Source organism: Dermacentor albipictus, chromosome 2 (genome assembly GCF_038994185.2).
Source record: "Dermacentor albipictus isolate Rhodes 1998 colony chromosome 2, USDA_Dalb.pri_finalv2, whole genome shotgun sequence".
Taxonomy (NCBI): Eukaryota; Metazoa; Arthropoda; class Arachnida; order Ixodida; family Ixodidae; genus Dermacentor; species Dermacentor albipictus.
Genome location: NC_091822.1, coordinates 181,637,740 through 181,662,007, shown reverse-complemented (window position 1 = coordinate 181,662,007; position 24,268 = coordinate 181,637,740). Strand labels below are relative to the sequence as shown.

Genomic DNA, 24,268 nt, shown 5'->3' with positions numbered 1-24,268 from the left:
TGCACACCAGTTGCTATCCCTTTGGTAATTTTAACTCGTTTCACTTAGCAGTCAATGTGGTTACACTCAGGGAAGTGCGCAACACTCAGGGACTGCGTAGCAGGCCGTTGGAACAGCAGAAAGCGGAGTAGATTTTTTTTCTTTTTTCGTAACGGCTCACCGTGAAGGTCTGCACTTTTGTGTTCTCTCTTCCTTCTAATTCCCGGCGTGTCAATAACCCTGTGATCTTCTCTTGCCCACCGGAAAGTCCCCCGGCTGACAAAAAGTTGCAACGACGGTAAGACACGCGGCGAAGCCCGTTTCGTGTCGCTGTGCACTCATGCCGCGCCGGTCGTTGTCGCTCACGCCTTGACTGCATGGGATCCCCGCGGCACGATATCGCTGTGATGTGCGCGCATGCCGATTTGCCGCGGACGAAGAACAAATACAAGTGCTGCACGGGATGCTGACCGCGCGAATCCGCTACATGTAGCCGTTCGCCATACGTGCGCTAATCGCTAATCGGAACACCAGAACGTGGGAGATGCGAGCTGCAACAGCACGCTGTGGTGCTTTTAGCTACCACAATGCGTTAGGTGTTGCATTACTCTTATCGTAGAAGAAATGAAAAGGAGTCGATATACAGCAATGTTTCTGTCGACACTTTTGCAACAGCAGGAAATCAGCATGTGCTTACTGCTGCACTGCAATAATAGTTCATTGCATTCCGGTTAAGGACAGCGTTACATGATGACGCCACCAAGCACAGCTGCTAGCGCCTATATATACTTCTATGGCGTCCTAGTATTGAGCACAGGCTGAAACACCTAACTTTCTCGACTCAGATCTATGCGATATGTTTTGTTCAACAACCAAATTTCGAAATCCTCCGTACTTAAATATATCGCTCCGGCCGAGATGTAATGGCTCGTGCTGTATAGTGCGATCCTAGCTCTCTATCGTAAGGTTGCAATGAACGCTGCTTCATCTCGTCTGTGATTGTGAGTCTCCCTCGTTAGGGTCCATGCGATATATTTATAGAACACCTTCAACGTCTCGAGCGGACATCCCGACGGTGGCATTGTTCACTTGACGCCGTGACACAATGTGTACGTGTACCCCTCCACGAGAAAGGAAATACTTTAAGAAAGATGACGTTTTTTCCGGAATTATTTGTCGCCTCCCAGCTGCGTGTGCCGTGAGCGCCTCCGAGCATAGTGCATGCGACCGGAGAGGAAATTCTGAATCGGCAAGGAGCGCTTAAGGTCGACTCTCCCGAAATATACTTTGTTCTTCGTCGGCTCACAATGAAACGGCAGCTGTGTTCTGTTTTTATTGTTTGCCTGAATGTCGCACTGTGGAAAGTTCTGCTCGCGGAAGGTTCGAACGCATTTTGCCTCTTCACGCGCTGCTCAAAAGGGTCACTCGCATTTTCAGGAAGGAACTCGGGAAGGAAACATACTAGTTTACGTTATCTGAGAGTGACCACGGCGTTCGTACAAAAGTTTGACGAAACACCGTCTCTTCAGGATGTTTAGGACGTAGTCATCATCTGTGACTTGAAGAGCTCTAAGGAACTTTGCCTGAACAGGATACGTGTTTTACGCGTGGCCGCCACGTGAAGGCAAGTGTTCACACAACTCTCCCAAAAATGTTCATCTTGTGATGTGATCGGCGACGTCAATTTCCAACTCGTGTCCAGTCACCTTCACAGGCTTCAAGCTGCTAGTACTGTCAAGTCACTTGGCTTAGCAATAGCTCTCAGCACTTGCATCCTAACCTGTATGGTATATACACAGGCCGTGCTTAATTTGACTTAACCTCGAATACTTCGAACTAAACGCGCTCGAGTTGAACCTATACGCGTATCTGGTCACCGGAGGTCTTTACCTTGAAACGGTATAAGGAACAAGCAACATATAAGCGGCATGTCTTGCGTTCTTCTTCCTGCGGAAGTTGAAGGCAAGGGCAGTTAGTTGGGTAGAAACAGCTGTGAGCGCTGAAGAGGCACCTTGCGAATCGAATTCCGGGTGAAATGAAATCCGCTGCCCGTATGCCCTTGATTGTGCACCAGACGCACGCTTTCCCTGTTTTCAAGCATGGTTCTTCGTTGCGGAATGCTGCCTGTTCGACGGTGGTGGGAGTGTTCTGACAATTGTCTCGCCCATTTTCTTTTTTTTTCGCTAGTTGTTTGTTTGATTGAGGTACATATACTGCTACGTGTTGCTTACAAACGAATGGTGTGCTACACTGGAACTTCGCGAAATTGTGAGTTGTGAAATGTGTCAGTGTATGGTGTATGTGCGTCTCACGTGATTTCTTTAAATTCGAATGATATGCTCGAAACGGACATTTTCCCCCACCCATTTTTGTTATCGAGTATATGTTGTGCTGAACCAAAGTCCTGTAAGGCCGTACGCGGCTTATATCCTTTCGATCTTATTCCAAAAGGATATAGTCGCCGTATTTTGGTGTTAGCAATGGTGGAACTAGGCTAACTAAACTTTATTTGGTGAGTTTGATTAATACCCAGATAATCGCTGAACTCCTATGTAATGACAGCTTGTGATCGCCATTGCCATTTCAGGCCAATGAACAGCTATAGCTGTTCATTGGCCTGTTAGTCACGTTTTGATGATGGCAACCATAGCCTAAGATAGTAAGTGCTCATTGATGCATGTCTCGCTGCCCATATAGCTCTTCGCAGTATTAGGGCCGTATTTGTTCGCATGAAGAATTGAATATAAAAAAAACGCCATTTAATGAGGACCACGGCTGCGGTACTGGCTGCGACTCATCTGCGGCCAGGTGCATTTGCCTTCCATGTCGTGATCCGCGGTCTGTCTCAGCTTGGAGGAATCGATCGAGAAATAATGCCGAGAGACGTGTTTTTGTTCTTAGAACCCCTGCTGCTCAGGAGCGCACTGCACACGTTGTAAGCGCCCTTGAATAAGAGCCACGCGCGCACGTGTATTCCACGCTTGCTGATTTTGTGGAGTGAGTACTGCTGCGCATACGCTCGCCCTATCGTCCACCCGAACGTCAGTGACCCGCTTTCATTTACTGGCTCTCTTGTTCATTAGCTCGCTTTCTCGTATCTGACGTGTGTGACGACGGAGGCGTGCCCGTTCCAGGCCACTTTCTCTCTCTCTCTCTCCCCTGCTGACCAAGTGCAACAAAACAGCTCCAACGAACAGGCGTTCATGTCGGTCCCATGATAAACTGAGATAAGCTCAGACAAACTATCGCCGCCCGCTTTCTGGCGGCTTGAGAGATACCGGCTAGCGAAATTTGGAACGCGCAGCAAAACAAGGTTAGAGGCTTCTGTGTAGGGCAGGATGCAAGACACGACATGACCTTGTCATCCTTCCTCCACATCCATATGCTAGTAACATTCTACCTGTGCGCCTTTAGGAAAGGACGCAGCTTGCGGTTATAGCCGTGTGACCGTCTTAACCCTCGAAGGCCACTTGTTATTGCGCTAAGAGAAGTCAAGACCGTCGACGCAGCGTGGCCTCTTTGCCGGAAGGATGCTGGAGCTCAAGGCACTTCATATCTGCGACGATGCCGGTAAAAAAGTCTCGATGGTGAACAAAAAGAAATGCATGTGGTGGAAGCGCGTATCGTGCATAGAGAGCACCATTTGATAACCGTGCTCGCGAGGTGCTATAGCCCGTGTCTCCAGATGATGCTGTGCGATCTCTCGTGCGGAAGCCGCGACCGACATTCACGAGGATGCGTATACGTGCGTTGTTTCAGAAGCTCAGGATTTTCGTTATTTTGGTCTTTTGGAGCACTTTGTGGTTCGTTGTAGCTTGCGAGCGCCGAAACTAGATGCTTTCCAGGGAAGCTAAGAATTCTGCGAGCACTGATGGAAGGAAGGATAATGAGCGTACCGTTAAGAGATGGAAATACGGTAGTGTGAATTACAAAGCAAACGCGGGTAACTGCATGATCGGCATAGTGGGGCGCTCCACATTAATTTTGATCACCTGGGGGTCCACTTAACGTGCGCCTTAATCTAAGTACACGAGCGCTCTTTATTATTACTTTTTTTGCATTTGACCTCCATCGAAATGCGGCCGAGCTCAGCATTAAAACACCACCGCCACTGAGCCACCGCAATTGGGTAGTAATTGATGCTCTGTAGTTGAGATTAAGAGGTACTAAGGGCAGGTCGCGTATTGCTTGAAATGCATAACCAGAGGTTTATTGGAGTAGCAGAATGGGCCGGTTCCAAGGGGAAGGAAAGCGCGTGTACAGTCGAAGGCAGCAGACGATCGGATCGAGTGATGTAATTAATTCGTAGTCGGTTCGTAGGCATCTAAATATGAATGCGATGCTGATGAACTTGAGCACGCGTTACAAGAAATTCTAGAGCAAGCAAATAGAAGTACGAATGCAGGTCACCCGTTGTTTGCCGACTCTTTAGCGCCAGCGGGGAGCGCGCGAGATAACAGCGGTGTGCCCTTCGTATACCACTCCGTGCAATCAGTCTCTATCCCGCATCTCTGTCCCGCATTTGACTAGCCGCCGATGCGTTACAGCCCACCGCACTTTGTCTCCGAACGCTGCGATGTTCGTACCGCCGCGCGCGCTCATCGGGCAACGCATGCCTCCGGTGGCTTTCTCACTTCCAGCGGATCAGGTACGCGCCGCGTCGCAGAGCGCCGAGGGCGGGTCGGCGGAGAAGCGAAGGCACACGGTCGGGGCAATGTTCTCGAGGTCCTTCCACCAGGACTCGGTCGAAGCCGAGGACCCAACCAAGCTCCTGGTGAAGGCACTCAACGAAAACCCCTACCACAAGGTATGTAATATAAATATACACGGTGCTCTAAACCTTCCAGGAGACACCGTGAAAATTTCCAGTGAGCCGTACACGGTACATTTAACACAGACCCGCCGAAAATGACGTGTGCTGCCCTCTCCGAGCTCAACTCGAGCGCAGGATCTTTGTGGTTTGTGTAAGGCTAATCTGTGTGATACTGTTATCCACGAACGGCTCTGGGTCGATGTTGCTTTTGTGGTGCACAAATCTTTCTCCTACAAAGACAGCTTAAAAACTCGATACGGTTTCCGTTGCTTCTCTGTATACGTTACCGCAAAATGTCATGGACAGTCTGACAGATGTCGAAGCACATGTTTGTACGGGGCTGTCAAGCCTTTAGAGGCACCCGATGATTGCCTCTCCCACAGTCCAATCCTAAGGGGACCGGCTGTGTTTCTCTAATTGTGATTTACCAGGTGTAGATGTGGTTGCATAGATTGGATCTTGCGAAACTATTCGGCCTTGTACACACACCTATACCTCGGTAGCTCATTGCCACACTCTTGCGCTCCGGTCCTCGAAGAAAGAACGCTGCAGAGTAGCAGGAGCGAATGGAAGTACACGTATACAATAGCCCCAAAAGCTCGAGTTCCGGTTTGAACGTTTAAGAATAACGAGAAAGAGCTCAAACATCGCGGTCTAACATCGCATTGACCATTTGAGATTGTCGATGAAACCGCGCAGTGCATTGCACCGTCTATGTTCCTCTGACGCCTTACAATTAAGACACGAGATTGAGTCAAGATGAAGACTTGAAGTGATCCACAGTGGTCGAACGGCTGGGGCCCGAGTTTGTACACGAGGAATTGTCCTAAGCTGATAAAGACGAGTCCCTTGACGAAGCGTTGGCTCCAAAGACATTTCTCGTTCGACCACTGTGCATCACTCCGGATGCCGAACTGACAGTACATGTATACGCACTTATGTGCACAACTGACAGCAACCGACGCTGCCTGGCGCACCGGTCACTGATACCGCAAACGTCACCCGGCGGTTTCAGTCGCCGTGCGCCGCTTTAAGTTCGATGCCGCGGGGCGATTCGCTCAGAATCGCGACTGTGGTCCCACGTGTTTCGCAGTACCACCAGCGCTACAACCCGAACTTGGTGGGCGACGAGCACCAGGAGCTGGAGGCCCACTTGCGGGCTCGCCGCCGGCGCGCGCACCGGCTCACGCTGGCCACCATGGCGAGCGAGATGAGCTCGGCCGAGATGAGCGTCGAGGGCAGCCGCGGCAACCTGGCGCCGCCGTCTCCGGGCGCCACGGTGCTGAGTCCCGTGACGGTGGGGCCGGGCGGGGCCACGACTCCCGTCGGAGGAGGAGGGGACGCCGCTTCCGTGGCGGCCACAGTCGCCGCCGCCGCCGCGCTGTCGGCTGGCGTCGAGCAGCTGGCCGACGGGCGACCCCTGAGCGCGGCCCAGTTCCGCCGTGCCTCCACCACGCTCCAGAAGAGCGCCTACACCTGGCTCAGCCTGGCTCACCGGCGACACTCCATCATGCGCCGCAATAAGGCAGGCTCCGTGGATGGGCGCTCGCTCAGGTGAGAGCTATAGGAACAACCAGAGCGTGACTGTCCTCGATATACTTTACAGAGACAATCACTTGCAACCGCGATAGCGCGCTTTGACCAAAGACCTCTCACAGAGGAACTCATCTTCAGATACCGCCATCATAAGCCATCGCAGCAGAGGGCGACGAGGGCACTGTTGCGGTTCTTGAGGGCGACAGAACTGGACAGGCGACTGTAGCCTGAACAGATGTTGATAGTGCACCAAGTGTCAGTGTGCTGTGCGATGACAGTGTTCGGTGACAGTGACCGATTGTGATTGTGTGTCTATGCTCCTTCCTTTCCTTTCCTTATCTCTACTTTGTTTCCACTTTACCTCCCCCTCCCCTCTCTCCCCAGCGTAGGGTAGCCAACCGGATTTTTTTTTCTCTGCTTAACCTCCCTGCCTTTCCCCTTTCCTCTCTCTCTCTCTCTCTCTCTCTCTCTCTCTCTCTATATATATATATATATATATATATATATATATATATATATATATACTCCATAGAACAACTGCATGTTGGTGGTGGTGGTAGAAACATTTTATTCAAGAAGTTAATAAGAGAGTTGCTTGCGTGCCGGTCTCAGATCTGTGACATTGGAAGAAGGGTCGCCTCAAGCTCCAATGGATGAATGTAACTCCACTTCCTATTGGTATACTCGCCTCAAAAGTGCATCGTGGCGGTGTGATCGCCATTCGTTTCGCATAGTCCAGAGTATAGTTTGTGCAGAACGAGTTGCACAGCATTTCCTGCACTCTCGGAACCGAGACGCGGTGCAGGCGTCGTGCAAAAAGTTGCCAGCCAGACTCGTTCTTCGTGAGCATGCGACTGGCACGGAACTGACGTGCACCAATCCCGGGCCAGCTCCATGCTCGTGCAGAACGAGTCTGACACCTATTGTTTGAAGCCTGTAACACCTATATTCTGAAAGTGCAGTGTAAAATTAGGCGCTTTTTCTTCTTCCATCTGGAGGGAATGGGTCTTACATTCTAGCTTGAACGTCCGAGACTCACTGCCAGAAACGGTCTACGCAAGTGGGGACTACTGCCGCTAATGATAGGATGGAAAGAAACTGAAGCAGATGAAGGTTCAACAAAGACAACTTGTATTTACAAGGACTTTTGTTTACAAGAAGGAGTAACACATACATATTGAAGGTGGTATTGGATTACATATGGCTGCCCTATATCGGCAGAGCCGACGGTGCCTAACATCTGCAGTCTCCGCACTTTGGTGTGCTATGATTGGGACTACGTCAGTTTGTTGCCATGCCCATGTTATGTGCTATAATGTAGGTTTCTCATTGCACCATAGCCATTTGTCCTTATAAAGTAAGGGGTGCATTTTACTTAGCATGTTAACATTAAGGTACGACCCTATTTGTAGTTGTCTCCATGCGACAGCTTCTTCCCTGCTAAAGGACTTGTGAAGCGTGGGGTACCACTTCCTATAATGTCTCTGTAACTATTTAAAGTGGCCGAGTACTCTCGGGGTATAGGTGCGCGTGCATCGATGCTGTCGACGTTGGAGGCTCGGTAATTAGTGTACTCTCGAGCTATCCTGTCCGCCTCTTGGTTTCGCTCTTGATGTGGCTGTGGTACAGGAGGCTGTAATTCATTCGGCTGACCACCAGACTTCTAACTAGCTTTAGTGTGTCTCCTTCTCGCAAGCCATGGCGTCTGTTCGAACCTCGCGTGATCATGCGTGCGACGTGTTGATGCCTTTAGTAGCGTAAGGGTGTGGGAACAGCGCTGGTTTGACTGTAGACACATCCCTAGGATTCGTATGATTGTCTTTTCGGGTATCCGTGTTCCTTTCACGTAGACTTCAAGCCGCAACTCTTCACTGGGCGGGTCCGTTTGGTTTTGTTTTCCTCTCCATACTCGTAGGAGCTCCGATTTTTCGGTCGAGTACGCTATATATAGACCTCTTTCTTTAACGTAGTTTTCTACACAGGTGCCCGCTCTCTGTAGCTTCTTTTCTTTTTCGCTGAGTGAGCCCGTGTTGGTCCATATGGTGCTGTCGTCGGCGTAAGTTGCGTGTTGAATGCCGCCAATTTCCCCTAGTCTTCGTGCCTGTCCGCCGCGTTGAATAGCGTGGGCGAGATGACCGACCCTTGCGGTGCTCCCTTGTTAGGTGTTTGGAACTTCTCCGCCCGAATTTCTCCAACGCCTATGGTCGCCGTTCTGTTTGACAGGAAAGCCTTGACGTAGCCGTGAATCCTTCGTCCGCAGTTCAGGTCGTCCAAAGCCGTGAGGATTGCTTCGTGGCTTACATTGTCGAATGCCCCTTTGATGTCTAGGGCCATTTTTACGTTTTCTCCATACCTGGGAACGTTCTGGAGTATTTCTTGATATACTTGGAGGAGTACGTTCTGTGTTGATAGCTTAGGTCTGAAGCCGTTCTGGTGCAGAACAATTTGTCGGGGGAAGAGGGGCCACGTTTTCTATCCCTAGATGCCCTGCTCCAAACATTTCCACTGCAATCACCATTATAAAGTTTTGTGAAGGATGGAAAGTTTCTTGGTACACCAGATTTGCGCGAGGATCATCGCGTGAGTTGTCCGCCGGCCCTCACGTCGTCTACGGCCGCTTTCGTTTAGCACAGTCCAAAGTGTGGACTCCTCTCCCTGAATAAATCATATAAAGACGCAACTCTGGAGAGGGCCACAAACTCATATCGAATTGTTCGTTCCACGAAAAGGCATACCAACAATACAGCCTAGAGCAACAGAGCCAGAACCCATTGGCGCAATAAAGCACTAACAAAACAAAACTCGTCAAATGCGGCGGTTGGTTGATGGAGAAGCTACGACACCGCGTGCCAGCCTCCTACACACAAAAAAGACATTCGTCACTCGCGCAGGGTGACACCTGGAACTGTAGCAAGCGCTGGCCACCCACCGCTGAGAGCCATCTGTGGGGACACACGCGCGTCTTGCCTCATGAACTGCTAGTCAACACCCTCGGACCCGCGTGCGCTCGGTATCGGAACCGTCTGCTTCCCTTTATGCTCCAGAGGGGTCTTCAAGGCGGTCAAAACAGCCACGGCGCGCGCAGTGAATAGTGGCCATCCGTACATAAGACGCGCATTGCCCGCCCACGTCGGAGCCAGATGTAGGCACAAACTCCTTTCTCTTTTGCCGTCAAAACGATCGCCAGAAACACGCTCGTGGCACGGCGCTGATTGTCACGTATCTTGGGGACAGAAGCTTTATTCGCTAATGGGCGCAGCCCCGTGCCATGGGGCCGTTCGCGTCTCCCTGCGCACACTATACTTACGCACGGCGCAAGGCCCGTCTGGCGACGCGTCTGGCTACCAGCAACTGCGCGCTCATTCTGTGCCTCCTGTTCCAGCCCGAACCAAGCTTATCTTGGAGAGGGTCCTCTTTCGCTTCCTCTGGAAGGGTACAAATGGCTGTGTAGCTAGGCGGGTGCTCAAGTTGCACAGGGATAAGGGAGGACTCGGAATTCCCGACCTGGACATGGTGGCTACTGCACTACACGTAAGATGGACCCAGGTCGCTCTTAACTCTGATATGCTTCTGACTCGAAGCTTTACCTCTTTTTTCCTTAGCACCCGACTCCGCTTGTTTTTACAGAGCACATTTTCCCACTGTGTTCCTCGCTCAGGTACCCCGTCCACCATTTATGCGGCAGCTGCCAACTCTTTGGTAAACCTCCGCACGGTTCACCCTGACATCGACGTAATTTCAACTCCACTCCAAGCATTAGTAGATATCCTCACCCCAGGCCTCCCCCCGCATTGCGAAATGTATGACCTCAGGCCAAACTGGAAGCTCATCACGGCTAGTTTCCTCGACGCTAGGCGAGCTACGTTCTTCTACCGTCTGGCGCGAGGGTGCCTGCCGTTGGGCTACAGGCCCTTCACAGCCGTCCCGGTTAGTGGGGTGTGACCGTTCTGTGGCGCTCGTGAGGACTCGGTTCATGCCTTTACGCAATGCTTGCTTCCTGCAGCTCTTCTCCGTAGGATTGCTAGTCTTTTTAATCTTTCAGGTGTTCCTTATCAGACAGTTCAGTTTTTGCACCCTTTGCCTAATCAGGCGGTCAACCAGTTCGTGCTTCTGCTCGCCGAGTGCTCCTACCAAGTTTGGTTGGCACGCCGCGATGCAGTTTTCGGGGGTCGGGCAACGGGCCTTCACGAAGTGCTTGCGAAAGCACGGAAGGAGGTATGGTTCCATCTCACCCGGGAGCGGCACCGCTTGGGCGAGAAGTTTCTCGAAGTGTGGGCCCGCCCTGCAGTGATTTTTGATGAGCCAGGTGGAAAGCTATCCATTAAGTTATGATGCATGCTCCTAAGGTCGCTCGACTCGGCCGTGTGTGCCAGTCGATCTACGGAGTTTTGTTTGGCTCAGTGGAACCCAGAGCAGCCTTGGTTGGTCGCGCTGCTCCCGGACGGCTTTGGTGCTCTCCATGGTTGTATGCCTTGGCCTCTTTAGCGTCAAGGCAGTCCGAGGGACAGTCAGGCTTGAGTCCTGTAAGACCGACATGGCTGTTTGTGTGTTGAGTGCAGTCCCTCAGTTGTGCTGCACCACAACAGCCTCCTTGTCCGGGAATGACCGTTGGCCCCAACCAAAGCCCCCGCCCATGGAGTCAACCCGGTTTGAGGGGGGAAACCGGGGTCAATGTATCGAATGATGCTGGGTTGATGAGTACATGTAAGCTCATGGACGCGGCGCCTTCAAAGGTGCCAAGTCCTCTTCCCATCTGACAACTGTTCCGCTGACACTTCACGAAAGCGCGCCGCTAAACAGAGCTTCGGAACCGTCGCGGTAGGACAAGGTGGCACCGGTTGCCCGCTCTGATCCCCGCTCTCCGCGGTGTGTATCGTGAGCCACGCGCCTGGCCTATCTAATGCGACGCGTGCCCTGCGGTAGGCACACGCCGCCAAATGTGTTTGTAACACGCTTCTCAAGCAAGGCCCCTCAACGATAAACCGCCGGCCGTACAGTCGTTCCGTTCGGCGGGACCACGAAGAGGGGAAAAAAGGGAAGACGCCGATCTCAAGCGTAAAATTAAATCGCACTTTCCTTGCAGCAGGACTTACTGCAGCGCAGGCACGTACCCAAGGGGGGGCCCGGGGGGGCCCGGGCCCCCCCCCCCCCCCGAAAACAAGTGGCATACCCCCTCCCCCCCCTCTCCACGCCACTACTCCTCACACATTCCTAAAGCGCCACCAGATCAATATTGAGACTTGACAGTTGTTCATCGGTCAGCATTATGGTGCCTTTTTCACTCCTTTTATACGGTGGTAGTTATCGGCACCTCTTGTAATGTGAAGGACAGTTTTCTCATAGATTCCGCACCCCGCGATTAACTCGCGATGGGTTCAGTTGTCACCATCTATTCAACCGTCACGCGCATAGCTGTTGCTTTTGTTAGTTCAACCTTCTTTGTTTAGGCTGATCCTGGGACCAGGAGAGGGATGCGGTTGTTACCCAGCTGGTCTGTACTCTCATGGAACGAGTTGCGGCCGGAGAAAACGCCAATTGCGTTTAACTTTTCTCTTTACTTCATTATTTTCTTGAGTTACGGCTGGCCGCGACGCTGGCAGATGCCCGAAACCATATACACGTGATATGGGTTAGATAAGGTGGGAAGTAAAATAATGTGAAAGAGCGTCCATCATGAAACCCTGCAATAACCCTTAAACCCATAAGCAACATGACTGTCGCCCGTTACCTCGTCTGTTTTTCCCTAACTGTACAGCACTTTTCGTGCAAAATTGGCGACTGGAAACAAAAATCGCAAGGAGTTGAGAAATTAAGCGACATACTAAGGGAGAGAGCCAAGGCAACAACCAAACTGCAAGCAAAAGCGAATAATAAAAAAGTTAAGCGTTGTTTATGGGACTATTTATGGATCAACATCTTTTTATTGAAAAAGGAAGTAGAGAAAACGCTGCCGGAAGTGGAGAACAATTACTTGTTTTGAATGACGCTTCTACAGTTATCGGTCGAACCGCCTCACGTAGCCACTTCTCTGCTGTGCTTATGTAGGTCTTTTTCTAACCTTTCGCGGTGAGCGCTGTACGTATAGAATCGCAGAGTCCTGCGCTCTAGGCGGTTGTATGGGACTGACGGCCGCACAGCGTTACGCAATTCGCGGAACTGTAAAAACTGATCAACAAGGCGAAAATAACTGATATTCGAAACTATAACATGAGAAACACTGAAGAAGCCGTAAAAAATGAACGCAGCCTGAAATCAGTAAAAAAGAAGCCTGGCGTAGGACAAACCATGATGTATGCACTAAAAGATAAAAAGGGGAATATCATCAGCAATCTCGAAGATATAGTAAAAGCAGCGGAAAAATTCTAAGCTGACCTGTATACAGTACCAAGAGGAGTCACGATACCTCACTTAGAAACAGTAATGAACAGGATACAGAAACTCCTATTTCACAGAAACCACATTTGAAACCCACAGAAACCCAGAAACCCACATTTGACAGCTTCTCCAGAGTATAAACACCTGGCATTTCCCTGGCATAGCGAATCTTGTTACACAAAGATGCTTGAGGTCTGCCTCACCAAATTACGCTGCCGCATTCCCTCCCTAAATTTCAATTTATACAGGTCGGGTTTGGTTCCCTCTCCCCTTTGTTCTCTGTGAGAAAGAGGAGAAGATACAGCACTTTCTTCTATCTTGCCGCCGCTCTGCTGCGTTAAGAAAAAGATTGTTGGAGATACCTTTTCGAAGAATTGGCCTGGACTTGACAGAACCTGCAATTCTTTTGTTCGGGGCGTTCACTTTGGGATTCAGCCACAGGGATGCATGCTTCGCTGTCCAAACATTCCTTACAGAATCTAAACGAATGCCCTGCTAAATTCTATTTTTTTTATTACCTTTAAAAAAATTATTCCTCATTCAACAGCACCTTCCCGATTTTATTTTAGCCGGTAATTCAACCCTATTCAATGCTATTCGCATAGATATTAGGACATTTATGCTCTTTATTATTTTGGAATAATACACCCATTTCTTGGCCAATCCCCCATCGTAGGTAGGAGCCACACGTGCCAAAGGCTACAACAACAACAACAATAAAGGAACAAGAGATCAGGATCGCCAGTCGGCCACTAGAGACTGTGAAGGAGCACGTTTACTTAGGCAAATTAATCGCAGGCAACCCTGATCATGAGAAGGAAATTCACAGAAGAATAAAAATAGGTTGGATCGCATAGGGCAGATATTGCCAGCTCCTGACTGGAAGCTTACCATTATTATTGAAAAGTAAGGTGTGCAATCAGTGCATTTTGCCAGTGCTGACATATGGGGCAGAGACTTGAGAGCAAGTTAAGGACCGCGCAAAGAGCGATCGAAGGAAGATTGCTAGGCATAACGGTAAGAGAGAGAAAGAGCGGTTTGGATCAGGGAGCGAACGGGTATAGACGATATTCTAATTGACATCAAGAGAAAAAAATGTAGCTGTGCATGATGATGATGATGATGATGCTGCTGCTGATGATGATGGAGGTGGTGGGCCCCCCCCCGAAAAACAATCCTGGGTACGTGCCTGCTGCAGCGTATACCATGCCAGTGTCGTGCTAGTTCGTGCTACGGGGCAGTTATATATTTCAGTCTACGGAGAACTGTGGCCCGATTGGGAAGTGACGTTCAAGTAACCCTTAGCCGTAGTTATGCACGCAGCAGATCAGTATAAAAGAATGAGATATGCATGTATGCTGACTTGCATACTTGCATGTAACCGTTTACACATGTCATATAAATGTCGTCGTGCGGCTGTGTTTGGACCGGTCCTATTACGACGTAACTTTAGTACTAGTAATGGCAACACTCAGACTCGGGCGAATGCGCGGACATGTTTAGCGCTCGCTGCGGAAGGCTGTGCGAAGGCCGTTGCGTGTAAACGTATGTACAAAACCACCTTGCCCGGTGCCAAAGCCTGCCGGGCGGACGCGTTCCTGCATCCACCTGCTTTCGGTCTGTTGTCGACGTTCTAACCGCTTCGATGACGCTGAGGTTTCTTCATACGACTATACTACGCGAAGTTTCTTTACATAGCTACTACTTTGACTACAGGAAAAGCTATTGGGCGATGGTTCTTCTTCGGGCGTCCGATTGTGTTCTGACCGTAGAGGGAGCTTCTTTTTGCGTGGGTCTCTCATCCTTCTTTCTTTCTTTCTTTCTTTCTTTCTTTCTTTCTTTCTTTCTTTCTTTCTTTCTTTCTTTTTCTTTTTCACAACGGCGACGCTTTTTCTTGCAAAATGGTCGTGCGAGGACCGGTTTCCCCGATGAAAGGGGGGCGGCGCTGGCTCACCCACGTGTTTACCTCCCGGTTGGGGAGGCAGCCAACCGACGCCCTTCGTTTCGCGCCCTGCGGCTGGCCGCCGTAGGCACACCCGACGAGCCGAGCGATTCACTGTTATTTCGCGAACTGCCGCGAAGGAACGTATCTGCGCTGCAGCAGGAAAGTTAGCGTTCCCTCTCTTTTTCCTAGCCTTCTGGCCTTGCTGGCGATTAGAGTATAGAGAAAGTTTATTTGAATGTTTTCAGTGAGCATTATGTCCCAATCACATTTGTGAGTTCATATGGTTCGTGCCGCTCACTTTCACTTGCCCATATTTTCGGACACTCGTTGGATACGCGCGCCCGTGTTTCTACCTGCATGCTTTCGGAAGTGAGTTCGAGTGCCGCTACTACTTAATGCCGGCAGCAGAAGTCCGCGCAGAAACGCCAAGTACTAAAGACATACCAGTGGGCGAACGTGAACGACTATAGTGCTCGATCGAGCATGCTCGAACGACGTCAGCAGCCTAAGGCAGTGACGTCATTCGACCACGTGGTCCAGCCACGGGCTAAATGCTAGGCATTAGAGAGTTTTAGATTAGGGGACGCAAGCCCCTTGCATGCGCAAGAACTAGGCCACGGTACTGCGCATGCGCAGACCCCTACGTTTCGCTCTGCGCATGCGCAGTACCATCGCCCTTAGTTTTAGCGTACGCGAGCCGCTTGCGTCCCCTAATCTAAAACTATCCATTGAAAGGCCAACTGCAACGAAATTTGACTTTGGATCAATCGATTATAAGTTAGTTGTATATACTACTGAAGCAATCGTGGCAAGGCTGCAGGTATGTAGTTGTAGTTAGAACGTCGCATGTGAAGTTTTTATAGTTGTCGCGATATTTCTTCCACTCACCCAATGCGCCAAACAGGGCCTCGAGCCACCATTTAAATATATGGTGAGAGAGTAAAAGAAAACTTTAGCGTGTTTAGGGCCAGGAGTAAAATGAAGGGCCAGAGACACCCTTATTTTAAGAGAGTGGTTAAATGGAGTGCGGGCGTCTCGCTCCCAAACATCAATTGCGAAAGTCAGTAATTGTGTACAAGAGTCCACTGTCAGGCACCTGCTAGGGTGTAGAGTGTAAACACAAGCAGCCCTTACACTCCAAAAAGAGCTGCACCCTTTGGGGTGTATACCTGCCACACAACAATAATCGTCATCTGTCTTCCTTGCGTTTCCTACCTTGAAAACGCTGCGCTCGCTACTTTCTTGTCGAGAATGCTCTGTCATGCTGATAACGCGCATGCCGTTTGTGACATGGAAGTACCGGGCTCGCAGCGTTAACCGTTAAAGAAAGGAAATGCGGGCGAGACAGATGTCGATTATTGTTATGTGGCAAAAAAATGTACCCCAAAGGGTACAACCGTTATTAGAGTGTATATGAACAACACCCTCAAGGATATAAAGAATAGTTTACATTATTTAGGGTGTATTTATCCCCAAACGGCAATCTCTGTCTGACTCTCTTGCGTTTCCTTCATCCAGAGCTCAACTTTTCTTCAACCCAGAGCTCGCTATTTTCCTGTCAAGAATGCTATGTCACGCTGATAACGCGCACGCCATTCGGGACCTTGGAATTGCCCTCCCACGCCGGAGCCAGATGTACAAGCACAAGCTCCTTTCTCGCTTGCAGTCAAAACGACCGCCCGAAACATGCTTGTCGCACGGCGCCGATTGTCACGTTAAAAGGGAAGGCATACAAAATAGACTAAGCCTTTATTCATTAATTTTTTTGGGGGGAGAGGGGACAAAATAAGCCCCAAAGGGTGTAAACTTTCTTTAGAGTCAATAAAACGTGTTGAGGGCGGGGCGGGTTGGTTTGTACAGTGAAAGTTTAAAAATTACAACCCCTTCCCCTGCCGGAAAATGGGGGTAAGCGAAGGTTTCTGGCGTGCACCTGAGCTTCGTCACGGTTAAGTAACCTACAGGTAACGGTGCCAGATTGCTTCGGCCTACCGCTTCCTCAGCTCGGGATCTTCTTCTCGTTGCTGTCGGATTGCTCATAGGCTCTGGCGGCTCTAAAGGCGCGTTTGGATCTTCTCGTTGCTATCGAATTGCGCGTTTATAGTCCGACGTTATCGGCGCGCGCGCGAGCGTCGCTCGACGTCGAAGCGCATTGTCCGCGTCCGGTTACGTTGGCTGCGCCAGTGCGTCAAACCATCGGTCAAAGGCGCCGTCGTTCTCGTTAACGTGACGTAACGTGTGCGCGCTGCCCCTCTACGTCGGACTTCTAGTTCACTATATAGTCGGAATATATTTAGCCGTTAACGGCTGGAGTGGCGCGCCGACGGTTGGCCTTTTCACGGCCGAGTTCTCGCCGCCTCTCGTCGAAGGCTGCCTGTTTCCCCGGGGAACTCGCAACGCGTGGCTGTCCCCTCTGTTTCCCGAGACTGAACTGAACGGAAACGAGGCCGGCTCAGCACGCGGCGGGGCCCTTTTCTGCCTTTTCCCTTCCCGGCTGAAGCTAAACGGCTCCGATTGGCGGCGCGCGCGGCGTGAGCGCAACCAATCAAACCGCCCTGTTTGCGCTTTCCCGCAGCTGCTCTGCTCTGGGAGCAACTGGGTATTTTTGCGTGACCACATCGCCACCGACTCTTCTGAGCCAGTACAAGCTTCGCTTAAAAAATAAAGTGTCCTTCCGAGTCTCTGTCTTCCGCTTTACTTTCCACCGTTTAAAAAAAATGCTTACTGAACCAGAGGACAAATATAACTCATTCGTAAATAGGTTGCGGCAGAAATGCACACTGCAATGGATGCGAGCCCAGGATCTCACGCGGCATTGGATTTTTAGCTTAATACACGAAAAACAACACTGAGGATATCATACTACAGAGATAATATCGCTGTACACCTTCACTCAAAACTAGGGTAAACACACACATGCATCCATAATCCAACAAGTGCATCCACACTGACCAGTGTTACTGCTTGGCATACAGGCTTCTTACATAAGTTCAAGTTTCACGGAAAACGGATGTGGTAGAGCGTGAGCTTTCGGCATGTCGGTCACAGTGTCTATAGATACCCACTCAGCAGCATGAAGATGTCATATGGAAGACCGCCAGTATATTTAAACGATTGAAATTTAATTGTGTATGGAGTGACGTCTCTCTCCTTCCTAAGCTTCTGTTGGAGAGTCTCTTATACCTCTCATAGAACAGTGATCTATACAGCCTGGGCACGTGGACAAAGTCGGCAGTTGCCCACAGCTCAAAACAGCCCCTCCAATTTAACCAGGTACTAACATGAAGTGTTTCCGAGTGCAATGTAAAGAAAAATGTTTTCTTTCCAACAAGGTAAGCACGTTCTACGGGCCCACATAGTGCATACATCCAGGCACGACCTACATAATGTTATAATCGCGCGACTGTGCCACACTAAAGTCACGTTGGAATTGTTCAGATGTTCGTATCCATGCATGTGATTGCCCCACCCCCCACCCCAAAAAACAAAAAAAGAAAGAACCATGGGCGATGTTCTCTTGCAACTCCTGCACTATCCAAGCCCAGCGCTTATAATATTAGTACGATGTGCTTATAATACTAGAGTTGGCTTGTAAGTGGCCAGAAACGCAGCATTAGTAAGGTATATGCGACCGGGCTAGTTGGCGTTGATCCATAACGTTTAACATTGCGTACTTGGGACAAAGGACGGCGAAAGAGACACAGACGTATAGACAAGCGCTTGTCTACGGCTGTCTCTTTCGCCGTTCTTTGTTCCAAGTTCGCGCTGTTAAATGGGTCGTTGGCACGAACCAGAGACGTTATACTGAGATTCAAGCCGCCATGGTGGCTCTGTGGCTATGGCGTTGTACTGCTGAGCATGAGGTCGCGGTTTCGATTCCCGGCGACCGAGAGCCGCAAAGCACGCTATCAAATGCACACCACATTTGGACATACTCGGCTGCGGAAGGTGCGCAGCAGCAAGTGCTTTACTAGAGGGGTGAGGGTGCGAGCGCGACTGAAAGCGTATAAGCCTTTGTTTATCACGCCAGGTGCTCACCGGAAGCCGAGTCCTGCCTGCCTCGCTGCGCGGCCGGTGAGCGTGTCGTCTTTCCTTTTCCCACAGCCGCCGCGAACGACACCCAACGCCGCGCCCTGCATCATCTATCGTGCCATTGTGTCGATTGTGATTCATACCAGCCGCCAGCGACGCGGCGTATGTCGTCCGCCCTGAAGTGAATATCGACAGACAAACATGTGGGCGAAAATCGCGCAACGTCGAGTCCGTGCACACGCGTGGCGCGCGGGCGCTCCCGCGCCGTTGAGTCTTGGTCGAGGCCCGCCGACAGATCGACACGTGTCCGCATTTGCTGTCGCAATTTATCGAACTCCCGCACCGGAGCCAGCAGTCGAAGAAGTGGAGGACAAAGCGACTCGGGAGCGCGAACGGTGGTTCGGGGCTCGGCTGGGCGCTGTGGGGCGCGGCCGGCCAGGACTGGGGCCTCCTGGCCTGAACTGAGGGACCGCGCCGTTAATTCCCACAAATTATAATGTGGCCTCGGTCAGACAGTAAAGCGCAAACTGTTCGCTGGTCACTATTTACCGCAGTTCATGCCATGCGCAACACTGCATGAGGGCCGGTATAATGAAATGATTCCTTTCGCTCGATTCTATTCCTTTTAGTTTGTTATCGTGCACCTTAGCGATCGGCCGATCTCGGTGAGCATACGTGAGCGCAGAAGCGCTCGGACCCTATGATATATATCGTAGGGTGGCCTATGAGGTATTATGCGAAAAAGGTGAGGCGTGCAGATAGGACACAAAAGAAGTGGACCAACACGAACGCCAACTATAAACTGACCGCCTCACCTTTTTTGCATAATGAATCCTTACCAACTAGCTCAGCTTTATGTCGTTCTGGCCTATGAGGGCCGCCCTATTATATAGGGCGGCCCTCATAGTGAAGCGTTGAATCACAGGGTGCGGCAGTGAAACAGATCCAAGAATAGAAGCACGTAGGAAAAATACCAGGACTTTGCTGACGCTTCGGCCGGGGACCAGCCTTCACTTCGACGGACACCGTTCCCCGGCCGCCGGCTACTATGTGCATGCCCAGGACGTCTCCGCTCTGCTTTCCGCTTCATGGTTCTGATGCACCCTCCTCCTGTGCTATTGCCTTTCTTTCATCTCCCGCAGCGCTCCGCGTTCGCTTTAATTCATCACGACGCTCGTTCGCTTTGTTACGCCGTCGGACAACGCCGACGCTCGCCGCAGGAACGGGCGCCTAAGAGATATGCTCCAGAAATGGCACATGGAGGCACATGGAGAGGCGGCCCCCTGCCGACAGCGGCGCTGTCGGCGTTCATCGCGCTAGCGTCCTGGCGTGCTCGGTATCTGCCAGGGCGCCCTTTCTGGTTCGCAGCAGCAGTTATCTCGTGTGCTGTGTCGCGTCATGTCGGCTCCGCGTATTGTTAGAACACCGTGTGAGGAGTTTGAGGGCTACAGAGATGCCAGCTATAAACACTCTGTTTCTTCTTATCTCCTTTCCAACCTTCCCCATCCTTACCCCCGCTGCTGACTGATGTCAGCCGCCTGCTAGGCCATGGCGGTGTAGTCAGCACGCTCTCCTCTGCCCTGTAAGGAGCTCCATCGCAGTGCTAAACCTTGCTGCTGCTTCCAATGCTTCGCCTTTGAGTGAAACCTGCCTAGTTGATTGTTGTGTTCATAGGAGGTTGTGACCAAGTACTGCACCAGGGTGGCCAATCCTGCTCTGGTAATAGGGAGCGAGGCACTGGAAGTCGTATGGGAATACATCTACTTAGGGCAGGTAGTGACGGCGGATCCGGATCATGAGACGGAAATAATCAGAAGAATAAGAATGGGCTGGGGTGCGTTTGGCAGGCATTCCCAAATCATGAACAGCAGGTTGCCATTATCCCTCAAGAGAAAAGTATATAATAGCTTTGTCTTACCAGTACTCACCTACGGGGCAGAAACCTGGAGGCTTACGAAAAGGGTTCTACTCAAATTGAGGACGACACAACGAGCTATGGAAAGAAGAATGATAGGTGTAACGTTAAGGGATAAGAAAAGAGCAGATTGGGTGAGGGAACAAACGCGAGTTAATGACATCTTAGTTGAAATCAAGAAAAAGAAATGGGCATGGGCAGGACATGTAATGAGGAGGGAAGATAACCGATGGTCATTAAGGGTTACGGACTGGATCCCAAGGGAAGGGAAGCGTAGCAGGGGGCGGCAGAAAGTTAGGTGGGCGGATGAGATTAAGAAGTTTGCAGGCACGGCATGGCCACAATTAGTACATGACCGGAGTTGTTGGAGAAGCATGGGAGAGGCCTTTGCCCTGCAGTGGGCGCAACCAGGCTGATGATGATGATGATGCCTAGTTGATTGTTGTTTTATGCACAACCTTGTGCTCAATGTCCTTGCTTTTGCTTTTGTAACCCACCCCCACCCCACCCCTTTCAGGTCAAGCCTGAAGCTGGAGCGCCAGAGTGCAGTGACGGAAGACGTGTCGGACGACAATGCCGAACACGCCAAGAGCGAGTCGAGCTCAACGCAGGCACATTCTCGTGAGGGCAGTCAGTCCTTGCAGCTGTCCTTGGCGCAGCAGCCGTCTGATGTGCATGAACCTGGAGCCGAACCGGCGTCTGCTAGCGAGGACAGCAAGTCGCCTGAAGAAAAGACAAAGGAGACGTCCTTCTAGACTATGTTGCCTTGGTCCCGACATGCTGGTGCAGACCTAGGCAATCTTCTGGTCATTGCAGAACTCGCCTACCATTTCGCCCAGGCAGAGAATGTTTCTCTGGCTCCAGTGGAATGTTTGCTTGAGCCTTCCTTTTGGTATGAAGTTGGCTTGTGCTCTCGAAGAATTTGAATTGGTCAGGCCCAGTGAACTGGCCCGGCCAGTTTTGTCTGACGTATAAGTGCAACAGCGAGTGAGCAGTGGCATCATCTGCATTAGCTGGAGTCCCTCCATATGGCTATGCTTTCGGTACTGTGGCGACACTGAATTCTGCCAACTGCGTTAAAGCTGGATTCTCATATTTTAAGTAGACGACCCTGGGAAGCCCATCAACACTGCGTTAGCAAAGAGCAGATCAGGTGAATGTCCTCGGGCAAGAGTAGTCTGCATGAGGTCACAGGTAACTGATTGCGTGGCTCATCCACTGTTTTCCAATGTGTCATGCTTGTGTTGCTACTTTCTTTCTTTCTTCCTTTACGAGACATTATTTTTTACGTTTATCAGGAATTGCTAGGTCTCATCAGACTGTATGCTCATCATTGACTGTTTTCATTTCTCTCATCTGCAGTGTCCTTGTGTCTTCTCCCCTGTAAAGAACTTTTTGTCACAAAGTGTGCAGAAGTGAGATGCACTAGAGGTGATCAGGTGCTGCACTGCATCATCCCCATTACACAAAGTTAAATATTGCACCCAAGCATAAAACAACGAATAAGCACTGCAACGGGTTTAAAGAAGGAAGTTTTTCTGAGGTTCTGGTTGCCATGTAGCTGATGAAAGGGAAGGATGGTGTCCAGGTGTCGAAGCAAGAAATGGAGGACATAGCAGCTTTGCACCTGCCATTATCGAAGATGCTCGAGCAATTCTTTTTGGCTTCCAGCTAACTGCATCTTTGAAGTGGGAACTTGGCTCTGCTCCAGAGCACAGAGCTGTCATGTAGTTTTATGACTGCTCCCCTCGAATGTCGAGGGGTGCAGTCCCCACTTCAGTTTGTTACAAACTTTAGCAACCCCCCTTTCCTCGAGGTGAGAGAGTGCAAACAGAAGCCAGGCTTCTGGTCTGGAGGACTTAGGACCACTATGCGTGTGACAATATGCCTTGTTAAACTTCATCCTGAATCCAGCGCGAGGTCTGGCGCATTGTTTGAACCCGAACTGAATTTGCGCACAGAGCGCGTCATCATCTGCTGTAGTTCAATCAAACTTTTTTATAGGAGCTAGCAGAGATCTCTATAGGCTAACTTGAAATTTTTTGCGAACCTAGGAAAAAGCATAATTATCACAACTAGATTATACACATAGGCATTGGGGAGCAAACTGTGGTCCAACACAGAGGAAAAAGAGGTTATCTATATACACAATGGACACTATTAGCAATACCTCAGGTGCCCAGCGTTTCCGTTAATGTGCGTTTCTAGGTTCCCAGGAAAGTCTGTGTTGGTGTTTGCCACCCTCCTACATGCCTACAGTCAATTGTGGCTAAAACCCCAATGCACACACACATACACACATGCATAGACTGTGCAACATTCCAAGTCAGCATTAACCCAGGTGAAATCAGATCAGTGGTGCATGTCTGTGTGTGTGCATGCCTCCATGTGCTTGTCACTTTTCAATTTTTAGTGTTGGTTTGTTATGTATATAAAATCATTAAAGTTTTCTATATACACACAAAAATGTTTCTTGCTTCTCTACTGTGCAGTTAAAGACATGTTGAATGAGGCATGCTGCACGATGCAGCATCTGCTTTAGTGAAACAGCAAACTCACAAATACAATCAACAGTTGATGTTTGGAGATGCTCAATTATTTGGACATATTTTTCAGCACTACCACGCGTGTCACAGGCATAATTATAATGGTGACCAAACTTTTTGCATGCCTTACACTACACCGTTCGATAATTGAGGCTGCATGCTAATGCGGCCACAGTATCGAGCTGAAAAAGTTATGTTTTTGCTTTGGTACATCACTGGCACCTCCTTGAAACTGAAACCTAGTTGATCCTGTTGTTGTTAACTGTGCCGAAACCACAAGAAAAGCCATGCAAAGTCTTTACAATGGCTGCATTTGTGGTTTTTCATGAGTATTCAATGCATCCAGCATTTGTTCATTTATGCGTTAATTGGCAACATCGTCTATGGTGACTTCTTCAGCTGCAGTTGCAAATTTTTGCCACACGGAATCGTCAAGTAGCTTCAAATGGCGTCAACTCCACCCACAATGTTTGCAAGGAAGTGCTGGCCAATGACTTTTGAAGAAACCTGTGACCATTTGGTTATTGGAGTGCAATCGACGTCTATTGAAGCTGCCAGGGGATGTAGATTTGGTGCCTGTGCTGTCCATACTAATGTCAACCTATAATAACAAAATGAAAATAAAGAAAAGAAGCCTCACAAGGTCACATGCAAGCATAGGGTGTGTGCAGCAATGTGTTGACTAACTAGTATAGTGACACTTTATTAGTATTAATAAACTAATTTTCTGGTAAATTCCTTATTTCAGACTCCTAATTATTCGGTCTCGCAGGCAGTCCCCACAGAGTTCAAGTTATTTGTTGGTTACCGAACGTGGCACTAGGCACATAAGATAGTCTAATATTTTTCTCAGTGAATCGAGCCCAAATAGGAAACAAAAAGCCAAGCTGGCTTGTTTGAGCAATGAATCACATGCACATATGGCAACTACCTTTTTCAATTGATCATAACCGCTTCTGTGGCTTTCAAAGAAACAATACTTTTTACTTCAGTATGAGGCCACATGTGTGAATGCATTGTGCTATCTGCACACAGGACACTTTGGACAATGGTCAAGTTTTTTCTTGCAGTTTTACTGCATTTCAGATAGAAACAAATAACATTTTGCAGCGTTTCAGACTCATAGGGCT

General features: G+C 49.9%; 1 protein-coding gene across 4 annotated transcripts in view; it reads left to right on the top strand.

Moving 5' to 3' along the window:
* Positions 1 to 23,005, top strand: part of LOC135919339 (sodium/hydrogen exchanger 2-like) — a 378,884-nt gene extending 355,879 nt beyond the window's left edge. For 2 of the 4 annotated variants that reach the window (XM_065453093.2, XM_065453094.2), the window contains 4 exons: positions 248 to 277; positions 4,620 to 4,786; positions 5,886 to 6,346; positions 21,110 to 23,005. In XM_065453093.2, the coding sequence (XP_065309165.1) occupies positions 248 to 277; positions 4,620 to 4,786; positions 5,886 to 6,346; positions 21,110 to 21,347 (896 nt within the window). In that variant the 3' untranslated portion in view covers positions 21,348 to 23,005. The remainder of the gene's footprint in view (positions 1 to 247; positions 278 to 4,619; positions 4,787 to 5,885; positions 6,347 to 21,109) is intronic. The other 2 variants (XM_065453096.2, XM_065453095.2) reach the window with 1 other exon arrangement.
* The last annotated feature ends 1,263 nt before the right edge of the window (positions 23,006 to 24,268 follow it).